Source organism: Theobroma cacao, chromosome 9, assembly GCF_000208745.1.
Source record: "Theobroma cacao cultivar B97-61/B2 chromosome 9, Criollo_cocoa_genome_V2, whole genome shotgun sequence".
Lineage (NCBI taxonomy): Eukaryota > Viridiplantae > Streptophyta > Magnoliopsida > Malvales > Malvaceae > Theobroma > Theobroma cacao.
In genome coordinates, this window is record NC_030858.1 from 38,114,265 (window position 1) to 38,129,751 (window position 15,487).

The following is a 15,487-nucleotide window of genomic DNA, read 5'->3' on the forward strand; positions in this document are numbered from 1 at the left end:
TGAATTCTTTAAGCTTGGAGTGTGTACCTTGAAAGGAAACCCATGGGAAGCCCTCCTTTATGAAGAAAAATTTAGCTAAGTAATTGAATATGGCTAAGGAACACTTAGGCCTCACGAAAAAGACCTACCAAAAATGATGTTTCCCATTCATCAAGTACGTTTCAGCTGTAGTGACCATCAGCTTGAATTAATGGCGCTTGTATTATTTGCAATCAAAACGTTATTTTTCCAAATATTCTCGAGTGCAACTTCTATCATGTATCAGAAATTATGAAATTCGATATATGTACGGTCGAGATCATTTTATTAAATCTGATTCGTGACTACACCTATTAATTCAATCATTTGTTTTTTACCCGAAAAATATTAATTCACCAGTAATTTTCAAAAATTGAACCAACATCATAAATTCCCATAATGAAAAACCTGATGATAGTCTTTTCCTATATATCTCTTTCCTTCTACCCTGCGGTTTTAAATTTTGGAGTAAACTTTTCTTCTTTTTTTTTCATTTTTGAAAAGCCAAAAGGAATTCTTTGCAATAAAAGAAAATAGCATACAAAGTGGAGCAATGGTGGAAGAAAGTCAAGCTTATATAATATTAGAAATTGATACATGATTATAATTTTTGAAGAAAAAATTAATTAAAAAAGTCCAACACTCGAAATTGAGTTACAACAATATATAAAAAAGAAATGAACAATTTTTTAATTTATCGCATTTTATCATCACTCGTAAAACATTTCCGTTCTTATCAATATCAAATTTAACAAAGGGTCAACAAAAACGTTAATTAACGTTAACCGAATTTATCGATTAGATGTTTAACGAAACAATCCCAGTATAGTTAAAGAAAAACTACCATTTCATCGAATTAAAAAGAGATATAAGATGCAAAATTATTATATTGGACCCACTCCCACTGAAAACAATAAGAAGAGAAGAGAGAAATGTGCATCCAATCCAATGAAGATATGGAGATTTGAAGAGAGGGTTGCTGTATTTCTTGTGCTTCCCTGGTCCAAACTTTATAAATTTTGGCTACTGCCTTCTTCTCCCCCATTAAGCCTGTGAAGATTTATCAGAAAATGGAAGTCTACAACTTTGCTATTTATGGCTTGGGCAACAACACAGATTACCGATGATTGTTGTTCAATGGTTTAGCACGGATAGTTTGTGTTCTTCTTTTTGCCTACCTTCTTCATTGCATCATTCCATCAAGTCAAATCTGTCACTCAGAAGAGAAGACGTTGATTGGAGATATATGATACAAAGCAAGGCTTTCCCTGATATGGCATATGCCTCGGACCCCTTTGGGTTTGGCTGGTTACTGCACAGCGGTTTCATGGGGTACTTGCTCAAAACAATATCTCAATGGTCTACACTAGATGAACTCTCGTTGAAACCATACCTGCTCAGTGGTAGATTCATGTAACGAGATTGTTTTTTTGTAATTCGATTGCATATCATATGACCAAAATGTGAAAGAGAGGGATAGAGTGATTGAAAGATCAGTCCACATCTGAAAATTATTGATTGAAGTATTTGATGAAGGATAGAAAATGGATGGGCAGAGTCACATCTGAAAGTTATTGATAAGAGTAATTTGAAGGAAGAAAAATGGGATGCATGACAAACATTGGCTAAGCCTAAAATACATTGGTATATTGTCATATTCATGTCCAAATAAGGGGATACATAGAACTTTCTAGCTATTTTCAATAATGACAACAATTTTTTTCCTCCATCCCAACTTTAAATACCCCATCATTCTCTTTTATCATTTGTGAGAAGTGAAAATGATTCTTTTCTATCATATTGCTTTTGTACAAGTGTCATGCCACAATTTGGTTTAATTTTTATTCATAAAAAAAATTATTGATATCCAATAATTAATATTAAATAGGATAAAAGAATTAAAACAAACACTTACCCTCCATTCATTCTATCACATACTATAAAACATCTCTCGAAATTATATAATTTTTTCGTTTTTGATATTATATTTGTATTTTTATTTTTTGACCGATGCTTAATAATGTCGATGGCATAATTATAATTTTTTTTATTTATAAAATTATACGTTAAATTTATATAAATTTGAGTCGGATTGAGATAACATTGACTTGTAATTTACTAAAAAAATTTTAATTATTGTAAGTAAATCATTGATTTGAACCTTTTACAAATTCCTTTTGTCCCATTTTGATAAGGTGCATGGAGAAAGATGAAGAGCAAAGAAAACGAACAAGTTGGTCAGTATATGAAACAAAATTAAGAGAGAAAGTAATAATAATAAAAGAACATTTGCAGTATATATTGCTTAAATGGAGGAAGTGCACGTGGCTAGTGAGAAACAAAGTTGCACAGAAAACAGATGCACCAGCATGTGGAAAAAACAATCAAACCACCTTCAACCGGCAAGTGTAAGCGGCCAGCGGGCACCTACGAGTTCTTAAGTGGCCATGAAAAGTTTGACCTAAGTGAGACCCCCATTAAGTGCAGCCCAACCCTCCCACACTCTCAATCCACCATCGTGCACCACACGCACCAAGATAAACCCTTTCCCATCCATAGTTAATTTATTTGATTATTTTTCATATTTAAAATTTATAATTGAACAAATAAAAATTAAAGAAAATCGGTTATATTGACAAATGTAAATTAATTTTGATTAATTTTATATTAAAATATAATTCAACCAATTCAATTACCTTTTTATATAAAACGAACAAATTTCGATTTTTGAAATTTTAAAATTCAAAGGAATGGCGAGTGAGATAGAAGATGAATAGAAGGATGGGGGGAGGAGAGTGGAGGGGCCGCCGGTGGTGGGGGGCTGAATAGTGAACATGTCACGTCCGTTGGGGCCACCATGTGATCTTATATGAAATGAAAATACTCTCGAACACATTTCTCAATCCAATTCTTTACTCTACAGTAGCATACAATTGAACCCAATTTGCCCTTTTTTATTTTAATATAATTCTTTTAAAAGCAATGAAATTATTTGACTTAATTCCTTTAATTATAAGAATTAAAATACAGAGGAGTAGTGAGAAATTGTATATGGACGTCCCATCATCTATGACTTGTTTGTTTTTTTCTTTATTATCACTCTCTTTCTCTCTCTGTCTGCCCTCTTTTTCTCACTTGAATTTTCTTTTCTTTTCATTCAAAATCATCACCTCTCTCACGAATAAAGAAGTAGCAAAGCAAATCTTTCCTCCGTGAAAGAGATCCCACAGGGAAGGGGGGGAGCACGGGGGGGAGGGAGGCAGCAGTTTCTTTGAATGAACCCTAATACCTAATCAAACAGAAGCAGCTAGCAAAGAGTTCTTTGTGTTGATTGATAGATAGCTTAGAGTTTAGATAGCCTTCACCTGTTAGTCTAGAGAGACAAAGAAAGCCCACCCTGCGGCCTTGGAATTTCAACAAAGCGAAAGAAAACAAAAGACAAACACTTCAAGTTGGAAGAAAACAGGTGGTAGAGTTTGATCACAGCCGATCATCATCAAGATAACCAAAGCCCCGACAGGTGTCTGTTTTTCTTTTTGGTTTTAGCCAATGGATTCTGCTTCTGGAGGGGGTGCCGCGTTGAACCCGAATAGCACCAACGAGGGTATATCTTTAGCTTCAGCTTCAGCACCGCCGCCAACGGGTACGCAACAAGGAGGAGGAGGAGGTGGTGGTGAGTCATCTTCTTCCCCAGCTCCACCGAGTCGGTACGAGTCACAGAAGCGTCGAGACTGGAACACTTTCTTGCAGTACTTGAAGAACCATAAGCCACCGTTAACGCTGGCTCGTTGCAGTGGCGCACACGTAATTGAGTTCTTGAAATACCTCGATCAGTTTGGCAAAACTAAGGTTCACATAACGGGTTGTCCTTACTTCGGACATCCAAACCCACCTGCTCCTTGCTCTTGTCCACTCAAGCAAGCATGGGGTAGCCTCGACGCGCTGATCGGACGGCTGAGAGCTGCTTATGAAGAAAACGGTGGACGTCCAGAATCGAACCCTTTTGGCGCAAAGGCTGTCAGGATTTATTTGAGGGAAGTGAGAGAAGGGCAGGCTAAAGCTAGAGGGATTCCTTATGAGAAGAAGAAACGAAAAAGGCCTCCTGTCACAACTACGGCCGTGGGGGTCAATGTGTCGGTGGCTGCCACTCAAGCGGTTGATGGCGGGGGTACCGGCGCCGTTGGTGGCGGAGATGATAGTAATAGTGGTGCTGGAACTGTAGCTAATGCTGCTGCTTCTACCGCTGCTGCCACTGCTACCACTACTAGCGTATAGTTTACCTTTTTTCTTCCTTCTTTACTGATTTTATTCTTTTCTTTCTTTTTTTTCCCTTTTAATAGCTGTTTGAAATGTGATTATGAGTTATATATATCTGGCGATTCTCTCTGCAAATTGGGTCGATATCCCATGAACCAAATTTAGTTAGAAAATCTAGTTTTAATCTCTTTTCGACCAATCTCTCTCTCTTCCTGTTTGATAAGATTTTCTTACTTGTTTCTTCATTTCTTTGTTATGCATGAACATGATTACTACTATAAAAGCATACATGTAAAAGTTGAAGCATGGTTTTGTTTTGGTCTCCCCCACTTCATTCCTTTTTGTTTGTTTTTGATGGGTAGAATTTAGGAAGAACGAAGCCAGCCTTGAGAAAGGAAAACAAAAAACCCTTTGGCTTCTTTTCCATCTTCTTCTTCTTCCTTCCTTCCTCAACAATGAGCAAATCAATGGGGTCACTCTGCATTCCCATCATGTCATCGAAGGAAAACTTTGGTTTCTTTCCTTTCCTTTGACCTGGTAAGCTCCAATCAGATGTTCGCATTTGTATAGAATTCATTACACAGAAGAAAGAAACAAAAAAGAGAGAACATTCCACCAATGTAGAAGGAAGTGACCATTAAATCTTGAACAGTTTCAGAAGCTGAATTTTATTGCGTTTTTTTTTCACCATCTTTTATTGCTTGTTTTGTTTTACCATCAGTGTTGGGTTTAAAGATTTGTTTCTAGCTATATATCTACCAAGTTCAAAGTGTGGGTGGAGAATGGAGACAAGAGTAGGCTTGTTGGGAAGAAGGGCAACACTGAAACAGAAATCACAAGTCCACAACACAACACTTTGTTAGCCAAAATCTTTTACAACAATCTTTCTCTAAGCAAACTGTGCATCTGGTCCCGGGCTCTCTTCATCATTTGAGGCTCCCTCCCCACCAGGCCACCACACCCCAAAGGGTAATAGTAATTCTGCGGTGATACACCACACGTGCAACTACCTCTGAATTTTACATACTTTTGCACTCTCAGTTTCAGGTGCTCTACCCTTTATATTTTCATCTAAGATTTTGTTCTCAGATTTTTAAGATTTTTGGGGTCTTGGGTTTCTCTTATTCCTTTTTGGGATTAAGGGTATTAACTCTTTTGGATCTCACCGCCTCTCTTTCCTTCCCCCCCGCCCCCTCTCTCTCTCTCTCTCTCTCTCATATGCCTATGAAAACAACATTTCTTTCTGTGAAAACAACAAAAACAAAAAGATATAGGGGGCTGCAAGCATCAATGAATATTTAAAATAATCCTTGTGATTGCTGCACCCTTTATATTTTATTTTGGGGGTAACCACCACCTCAGTCTGAAAAGGACCAGTAGCCAACCCTTTCTTCCATTCTATTGCATAACTAGGCTATTATCTTATTCTCTCACCCTCTATCATAATTATAATATTCCATTTTGCTATAATAACATAGACCCACCAAGGCACTCCCCAACAAAATCCCCATTTCTGATTTTTCCATTTTTTTTGTAGACTCATATATTCCCATTGGATCATTACTACATTTATTGCTTCCTCTCATGATCATCTTAAATATTGTTTCTAGTATTGGGTTTTTGTTCTTGTTCATCCCTTCTTTCCTTCAACTTATTTCCCATTAATTATAGGGACTTTCTTCTTTTTCTTCCATGGCTTGTTGTAGTTATAAATAGAATTTTCATTACTGGAATAGTTTTCCTTCTTTGTAAAAATAAAATATTCACCTTTTTCATTCCACCTTTTTTTTTTCGTTCTTAATTTATTCTTATTTGTAACTTTAATCCTATATCGATTCCACAAAAAGTCAAAAAGAGAAGCTGGTAGAGCCCTTTTGTCTCTCAAGATCTAATTATCTAAATGCCCCCTCTTTCTTCTTCTTCTTCTTCTCCTTCTCTGTAACGTATCCTCATTCGTACTACAATTACCTAATAATTCAACGTTTTCTATACCTAACGATGATGAATTCATGATACATGTATTATCATGAAAAGCAAAAGGTTTCCCACCATTTTTCTTGTTGGTTAGTAATAGAAAAAGAGAAGAAAACCAATCAAAATCTCTTCTGTTTGATCATCTTTGTAATCTACCATGCTACTACGGACCGTGGGGCAGGGATTTCTAAGTGAGTGAAAGTGCAAAAAGGAGCGATGTCACAAGATTCATTGTGAGAAAGGGAAAGCCCTTCGTAGCTGCTTGTTTACTTGATTCTTTTGTCGCTACGTAAGGCCTTTTTCCCACATAGTTTCTCGTCAGGAGGGACCAAGCCGAAGGGTACTTCATTTAATTTAAGAGAAATAAGAGAGAGAGAGAGAGAGAGAGAGAGGTGGGGGTGAGCCGTGGGGTTCTCTGAAGGCACCTGCCGAGAGAGAGAGGTGGGGGTTGAGCCGTGGGGTTCTCTGAAGGCACCTGCCTTGACGAGTCTTGTCTTAGCCAGCACCACCGGCAAGTGATATTATTGACATATGGATTTGAAAGGAATATATGACTAGTTTAATTTATTTTACTAGCTCACCATTTGCACACGTTTCAAAGAACTAAAAACAGTATTTGAACATCATAAATCGACCTGTTCTTAATGTTAATGTTATCAACTGCTCGGTGGAGACATTTTGGCATATATAACCCTTGTTTCCATATGCACAAAAACAAAGGACAGTGCCTTAAACACGTGGGGGCGAAGCCCTAGCCTCCACCTGTTTTTAAACCATACAAGAACTTGGCCATGATCTAGTTCACAGACCAAATTTCAAAAAGGGGGACCTACGAGCCCTTTCCCTCCCTGCCGCTTTGCAGCTGCAGGCTCTTTGCATTCATCTCTCTCTCTCTCTCTCTCTCTCTCTGTGAATGAATCAAACTTGGGAGAGTGTCCTGAATCATGATTCAATGCAGGAACATACAGCAGCAGCAGCAGCAGAGAGGTCTTAAGGTTTTTTCGCCCCCTCTCCCCCTCTTATTTGCAATTTTTGTACATCAAAATTTTCAAAAAGGCTTATGTTTCCGGACAGCAACAATTATTTCTGTCTTCCGGTTTACAAAAGAGCTTTGTCTGGTTCCAAATATGGTGCCATTGTAATTGCTTTGTAAGAACCCAAAGCAAATATAGTGAGCAATAAAGGCATGGAAACATATCATGGGAGACAAGTGCCATTGAGACAAGGTTTTGGTCGGGACCAAATGGATGGAAGCAACCTTGAAAACAGATACCCTAAATCCCATTAACTAAATGGGTTGTTTGATAATTCTTTTTTTTTTTTTGGTTACCAAATTAAATTAATAAATAGACTAATGGGATTTGATTATTCTCTTCTAAATTTCTGGTGTCAATCAATGTGGGTTTAAACAATTCCTTTCATTGTCATTATTTTTTTTTACTCTATGATTACAAGGTACTTCTTCATTCAATTCTATCATACCAGATGCTTTTATTTTCTGTCCATATCTTTCATTTCATGGTCAGGCATATTAATGTGGTAAATTAGACTTGTGTTCTACCTCTGATGGTACATCATAAATCACATGCTTGTTTTTAACCGTTACAAGAAAGAGATCTCGGAGGGATCCACATTCAAATTTCTTTTGTATCCTGATAAATCTCTATCTTCTGATTTATATCTAAATAAATTTTTATGCTGACGAAAATACGTCATATATACGTATGACATAACCCTAACAGTAGTTAGGGTAATTGAATCTTTTGCAAATACAGATGATAACATGGTAAAATCGATCATTTCGATTAATCAATTCTGCTACATATAAAATCTCACCTCATTTGCATCGAGTGCAAAAGATACCTATGTACTGTATATTATTATGTATAATTATGGTGTTGTTAAGCTAGATGTGAGATCAGTGCTTCCAAAATGCAGAAGGGGGAAGAGGGGGCCAACAAGATCCTGGATGGATACATGTCTTTGAAGAGATATTGACTCTGTATTTATGATTCAAGACACTGAAAGAGCCCTTCTCTGGCCTTCTCTTCTGATGCAGCGATGCAATGTTGCTGTACTTTGTTTTGCTTTTAAGATACGTAGCTGCACCGGCATCTTTATTGTTTCTTTCTTTTTTCTTCTTTATTGTTTCCTTTGTAAGAGAATTAAAAATAAAGAAAAACCCGAGCTGAAGAAATATTTTTTATTTTAATTGAAAGAATGTGGATTTGAACTCTACTCTCTAAGCAGTAGATCATTTATCAATTAACGAATCAAATACTTAGATACGAGTTGAAAAAACTTTATCTGCTTCATTGCTGCACGACGGGGGTGAGATATTTGAACTTGTTTATTGCTAAAGTTTATCCCTACAATTGGTTTTATAAAACTCAACGTCAAGGGTGGCATTTTATTCAAATATTAGTGAGATATTTGAACTTGTGTATTGCCAAAGTTTACCCCTCCAATTGGTTTTATAAAACTAAACGTCGAGGGCGATATTTTACAATCAAAATATTTTAATTGCATTGAAATCCTGATAATTAATGAAGATTTTTCCTTTTTTTATCTCCTCGTTTGGGGTTACATCTTACTTATTATAAAAATTAATTTTAAAAATGTTTTTTTAATGGGTAATAACCAGAATGTTCTTTAAAAAATGAGATACATTTTTAATCATATCAAAACATAAATTTTACGTACAATAAATTTTTTAACTCTTTGACAAAATTACAATACAAAAGACCGAACTGAATCGATTTCTCTTTTAACATTCTCGTAATTTTAATTTAGGAATTAAAACTCCCATTTCATAATCTAAAAAAACCTATACCCTCTTGGACTTCATCACGACCTAGCTCCTCCGTCCATAAAAGCATAGAAAATTGTTTTCTTCACATTATCCGGTAAATAATAAATTCATGAACTCTTGGTGTTATTGGATGAAAACGAAGGTTGATGTCAATTATTCACCTACTCAATCTCTTATATTAATAATAATTAATAATTATTATTATTTTAGAATAACTCTTAATTTATATATATTGTTTTTTCTCGATCCATTGCCTCCTTCCGAGGAATCAACTTCCCCGGAATTAAATGTTTATATCTAATAAAATTTTGTTACATATGAAAAAAAATTAAAATTAAAAAAGTTATTGTTATTATTAAAGGCACTCGTGCCACAATTATTTACTCTTTCAACATACAATACGATTAAAGTTGAAATATACAAAATTAAAATCGAATTAATACTTGATTATATTTATATGTATATATTATATAAAATTAACAAGATTGTAGAAAAGTTGATTAAGACACCAGATTAACCTACATCCATTGGAAGTTGTTCCCCCTTTGGGTTGCTAAAGGAATAAGTGATGACTCGGTTGTCACTCGCCACTGACTCAGTAAATGGAGGAATTAATTAGTGTGTATGAAAAGGAAGGAAAAAAAAAGCTTTAAAAAGGATTTGGGTAAACAATTGTCAAATTGGGCTGAGTTGCGTGTATTATCCAAGAATAATGTTAGGGAAAGGAAAATCCCAGATCCCATGTATTAATAAACAAATCAGATAATGCAAACAAATAAAAGCTTAGCTGTTCCCACAAATGATTGATGACGCTTTTGCTTCTAGAAGAGATTTTGACGGTTCGATCATTTTGATTTTAAAATCAAAATTAATCCAAATTGATTTATTTTTTTTTATTTGATCGATTTTAATTATTCATTATATCTATATAAAATATATTATTAATGATTACTTTTTCAATTGATTGGATTAAAAGTTTTAGACATCATAAACTGACTGCAATAACTTAATAATTCTTCTCTTTAGTCTATTAATATCAAAATAAAAAAATCAAATCAAAATAATTAAATTCCATTAATTTTTATTTATACCAATTAATTCATATCAATTAACTTCTCACGAATGATTGATGATGCTTTTATTTGTAAAAAAGAATTTCAATAATTAAAATTGTGCCCACTTGCTTTACAGTTGAGTATTGGATACGGATTTGTTTAGCTCCATTCGGTCAATTTAATTTAAAATTTTAAAATTAATTTAATTATGCATTATAAAAAAAAATAAAATAGATATAATTATAGATTAAAAATAAAAAATAATGAAAACTGATTTATCAATGACCAATTTTTCAATCGATTCAGTTACTTTTGTTTAGCTGATAAATATTGAAATTAAAAAAATCAAATTCGATTAATTTCAATTTGTATCGGTTAATACTTTTATTTTACTTAATAATTTCACGATTTTCTTTTGATCCATGCGCGCCTACAATTGAAGAAATTAAATGCTGAGCCGCAACGTCGTCTGTTCCTTCTGCGATCGCAAAGCCACTATTATTATAGAAAATGAATTTTATGGTACGTAATTTGTCGTGGATGTCACGGCGTTGCGGTGGGATATTAAGAGGATCCGATGCAAATTTGTCTGCTTTCTCTCCCTCTCGTTGCTTCGATGAGCCTCTTGATTTTTGCTAAGGGAAACATATATATATATATATATATATATATATATATATGATCTTTATTGAAAGGAACATTTTTTAATGTACAAAGATTTGTGACCCACCACCGTATTTATACTCCTTTTATATATATTCTCAGCTTTCTTTTGTCTCTCTCTCTTGCATTACCTCCGTTTGGTGAAGTTTTAAATGATATTTTGAGTTCCATAAATTTATATTCAATGAATAGTCAGTCTAAAAATTTATTATGTTATCAATGAATCAAATATTGTTACAGATAAAATGAGGTTTAATAATTATATATGAATCAAATCCTGTCACGTCGTTAACAGTTAAATCGAGATTTAGTGATGGGGTGTATATATTAGAGTGTATAAAGTATATAGGTTTTTAATTTCGAGAAGAAATGGTTAGGCAAAATGGGGTGTTGGTCGGAGGAGAATTGGGAGGCAGAGGGCTTTAATCTACCAGAGAAGAAGGGGTTTTGTAACCTAAATGTTTTTGCATTGAATCGAAGGTGAGCACGTAAGGAGCGGGTGGACCCTTTGTACAGCAGAGAGAGGAGAGAAGTCTGATGAGGGGATAGCAAAAGCAGTAAAGCCAAAACCCAAGAAAGATTGGAAGGTGAAAGAAAGGAAAATGAAAATGCAAATGCGAGTGAGTAGGACAGTACGTGTGGGTCCCTGCCGGTTTGAAAACCTGTTGTTTTGGTCGCCGACAGGATATCAGGGCCGTAGATTTCTCGGACAAAAACGGTGCATGTTGATGATGATGAGAGTCTGGCTTTCTTTTCTTATCCTCGCTTCCCGCCCCCTTCATTCTTTTCCATCCGGCTTTGCCTTTAACCTAATTACCCTGTTTTTCCTTTTGCAGAGAAAGAAAGGAAGACGTGGCTTAGGACATGCAATGGAAGGATCAGTTCCCGGACAAAAGGTTTGTCTAAATATGAACAAGGAGACAAAACTAGGAAAAGGTAGAGAGAATGGCTAATGGCTAATGGCTAATGGCTCCCACATGACTACATGATCATTTTGACTAAGTTGCAAAAAATTTCCATGTGCCCCTTAACCTAATTATCACGAGTTACACTCAATATTAGCACCCGTGATCACTTTGTCTACATTCTGTTTTATCTTATTTTTCCTTATTTCTTGTTGACTGTTGGCCGTTCGTTCCGAAGCTCGAATTGTTGTATTAAGATCTAATAGAGAGACAATATGGGTAACGAAAAGGTCCATTAAAGTTAAAGCTTGGGCCAATGGAAAATGTGTGTGTATGTGTTGGGCTGTCTTGGTTTTAATATGAGGTCCAAAAGGTTTGGAAGCAGGAAAACAACCCACTGATCGATGGGGTTGGGCCGTCATGTCATGATTTACACAGGAGAGGAGAGCTCCAATATGTGCCTTGCTCTAGAACCCAAAAGGGTTTTTAGTCGTCGACAGCAGGATTCGAACCTGCGCAGGCAGGGCCCAACAGATTTCGAGTCTGTCTCCTTAACCACTCGGACATATCGACCACTTCAGCTGACGGACTTACCTAGCATCAAAACTTGCATCCTTCCGCAGAAGGAATGGAACAATTTCCCTGGCGGGTGCTTTCAACACACATAGTATTTTCCAGATGATCTGTCATGATAAGTAGTTTATCAAAGTCCACATTACATGCAGTTCAGTCCTAGTGCAAAAACTGCACTGACGATATACATTAACAATCTATCTAGAATCCAATCAAATAGCAACAACAAAGTATATTAGGACATTTATGCATATATAAAACGGAAAGCAATTACATAGAAGTCGCCATCTTCCATATCCACGACATCACAGACGATATGGCTCTCGACAATAACGTTGGTGCTGGTATCTCCTCATAGCAAACTGGATGGATCAATTTTTCACCATAGATTAGATTGAAGGATAGTCCACTGCAAGCCTTTGGCACAGCAGCACCTTTATAAGCCTTGCACACATAGCTTATATAGTTTTCATAGTCCTGCAACCAAAGATATAACATCCTTTTATTGAATAACGATCAATATTGGCATTGTTTAAATCCTACATTTGAGCAAGGGACAAGATAATTGGGATCATCTAATGCCCTGGAATCAATAAAATGAAGCTGGGTTGCAGTGTTATACTTTTCCATTGATCTGATAGTTAAGGGAACGAACCTCATAAAGTGGCTGTCCATCCACAACAACCCAAGGCACATATTTATGAGGAGGTTCAAGGGCATTAGTTTCAGCTGCATATTGTAGTTCAAGCTGCAAAAAGATAACAATTCCTTATTAAGCCAATTTATTATGCATAGTGTAAAATGTTTTGACATGATAAAATAAAGAAAACATCAGAAGAGGTGAAAGAACATTAAAAAAGAAAGATAAAGTTGGTCAACATGACATAAACTATGACATGGTATCCCTGAAATTATGAACATGAGCAAAGTATTGTCCATAAGGAAAACGAACAACCTACCCTCTGAAAATTAGAATAATATCCTCTAAGCACACGAATAGTCCAGTCTTATTAGTTGTAATTTTCTACACATAATAGCAGGTGCTTGTGAAGTTATACACTTACCATTTATTCACAGTCAAAATATCCATAATTCAAGAGTTAATACATGAAAGCAAATTATTAGAAGAGCCAATAATATCAAAGATTATAACAATTATACAGCTGAGCAGTGCTTAGTCCTTTCTATTCCTCTTTATACTTTGACTCAGTCTAGCAGGCCAAATTTCATTTATGCCTTTCTACTTTTTCTGGTCCAATGATGACTTGCACATAATCACATAACAAATGGCAGAGTTCCTCATAGGAATCAGCAAAGCAGAAACACTTTTCTTCTGGTACAAAGTTTCTTCAGGTAGATGAAATCACGATAGGAAATAAGACAACAGCCGGCTATTGCTACCTCTCTAAAATCAATTCAACAACAAAAGAATCAAAGAAGTCTATCTATTACGGATATTGACATCATGAAGAAGCACTTTCCCATAAGCACCATAAATCTCAAATCAAAGTATCATAAGCTTACAGGTCAAAGTTGTGGATCCTTGCTCAACTTCTTTAAGGCTAATTAATGCATGCACCAGGATATACTTTAGAAACATTCATATATCTCAACTGTTTAGTTAAATAAAACATGAATACAAACATATACTTTGACAGAATATTCTACTGAGAGGACTAACAAAATACAGCTCACATCACATGAACGAACATTGTCAAATTGTAGCATAGAGTATAGAGACTAACCTTTAGCCCAAGTCCATTGCTATAGCAATCTGAGATGGGCTTTGAATCCAACCCCAATTTCCCATAGCACGATTCCCATTCAAGGTACTTGAGCTCATACACCAACGTCTCAACGCAATAGATAAAAGGGAAATGGTCATTCTGCATCACAACATCTTCCCCTTAACATAACCCTTATTACATATTTCACAGGTTGGAATCACGAAGAAGTAAATTTCCAATTAGTTCAACATATCCTAATAAGGGTTTTAAACTTTGAGGCGAAATCAACTATAAAACACAGTGAGAACATGGAAAAATTTACCAGTTGAGGCCAGGCATCAATCGCACAAGCTTCAATAGTGTTCAACAAGCATTCACCCGGACCGTGCTGCAATAAAAGAAAGGGAAAGTTTTACAGCTGAAGAGTAAATGCAAACAAATCATTGCCCCTTTTTCTGGGAAAACAATAAACCAAAAGCCCGGTTGAAAATCTCCATCGAATTAAAAAAAAAAAACAGTAGAATGTAATAAAAATAGACCTGGCAAGCAAAGGTGTCGTTGCCTTTGAGTTTGGCGTTTCCCCAAGGAACGAGGCGGAGATCGACGATCGACAACAGATCATCTTCGAAGAGCTTACCAAGGTAATTGACGATGAAATTGGCGCTGTACGGACACAGGGATTCGTAGTATAAAGTCAAGGACACTTTGTGTGAATCGGAAGGAAGGGTAATCTCGGAAGCTGAAGAAAATGGGCAGAGCAAGAAGAGGGAACATAACAGAGAAAGGGCAACCGCTGGTCGAGAAGCTGCCATTGAGGGAAAAGCAAAGACTGCAAGATTCAAAGACTGAATTTTAGTTACTCTTTATCAGAGTCTAAGCGTCATTTTTCTTCTACTTCTTCTTTTTAATAGAGGAGGTGTAGCAGAGAGCGAATCCGTTGAACAGGTGTCGGTTGCTCCCGCCACCAGTCAGAACGGCTAATATTTGCCTCAGATTCTTTTGTGTAGTAAATTACAAAAGGCCCAACATTTTCTTATAAACGGCACGTTTTGATCACCGAATTGGAATAGAATAGAAAAAAAAAATAATTATTTTGTAAAATTAAAATATAATGATTGTTATGTAATATGATTCATAAAATAAAATAGAATAGAAATTATTATTATATTTCATTCTAATGTTTGGTTGAAAAGAATAGTTTTAAAATAATAAATAAATGATGAAATTATTTTTTATTATAATTTAGTAAATTAGATAAAGTTATTTATTAATATAACTTACCAATATATTTTATAATTTTTTATTAAAATTTTAAAATATTAATAATTTATTATTAAATTATTAATATTATTTTTATTTCAATTTCTTTTTATTTTTTTCTATTTGTATTTTCATTTTTTAATCTTTTAATTTCTATTTTCATTAAAAATTTAAACATTAAAATTTTATTATTAAATTATTAATATATCATCATTTAAAATTTTTTATTTTTTCATTTTTTCA

General features: G+C 35.1%; 2 protein-coding genes and 1 non-coding gene across 3 annotated transcripts; 1 reads left to right on the forward strand and 2 right to left on the reverse strand.

The window, feature by feature from the left end:
- LOC18591009 (protein LIGHT-DEPENDENT SHORT HYPOCOTYLS 6) lies at positions 3,126–4,474 on the forward strand. Its single transcript, XM_007016900.2, has one exon. It carries the CDS (start codon positions 3,568–3,570, stop codon positions 4,291–4,293), a length of 726 nt encoding a protein of 241 aa, XP_007016962.2. The 5' UTR covers positions 3,126–3,567; the 3' UTR covers positions 4,294–4,474.
- Positions 12,176–12,257, reverse strand: TRNAS-CGA. The gene has a single exon. It is a non-coding gene; the product is annotated as a tRNA-Ser (tRNA).
- On the reverse strand, positions 12,316–14,956 carry LOC18591011 (gamma-interferon-inducible lysosomal thiol reductase). Its single transcript, XM_007016902.2, has 5 exons — positions 14,524–14,956; positions 14,307–14,372; positions 14,003–14,143; positions 12,913–13,005; positions 12,316–12,734 (listed from the first exon to the last, which is right to left on the reverse strand). Exons 1-5 carry the CDS (start codon positions 14,794–14,796, stop codon positions 12,528–12,530), a joined length of 780 nt encoding a protein of 259 aa, XP_007016964.2. The 5' UTR covers positions 14,797–14,956; the 3' UTR covers positions 12,316–12,527.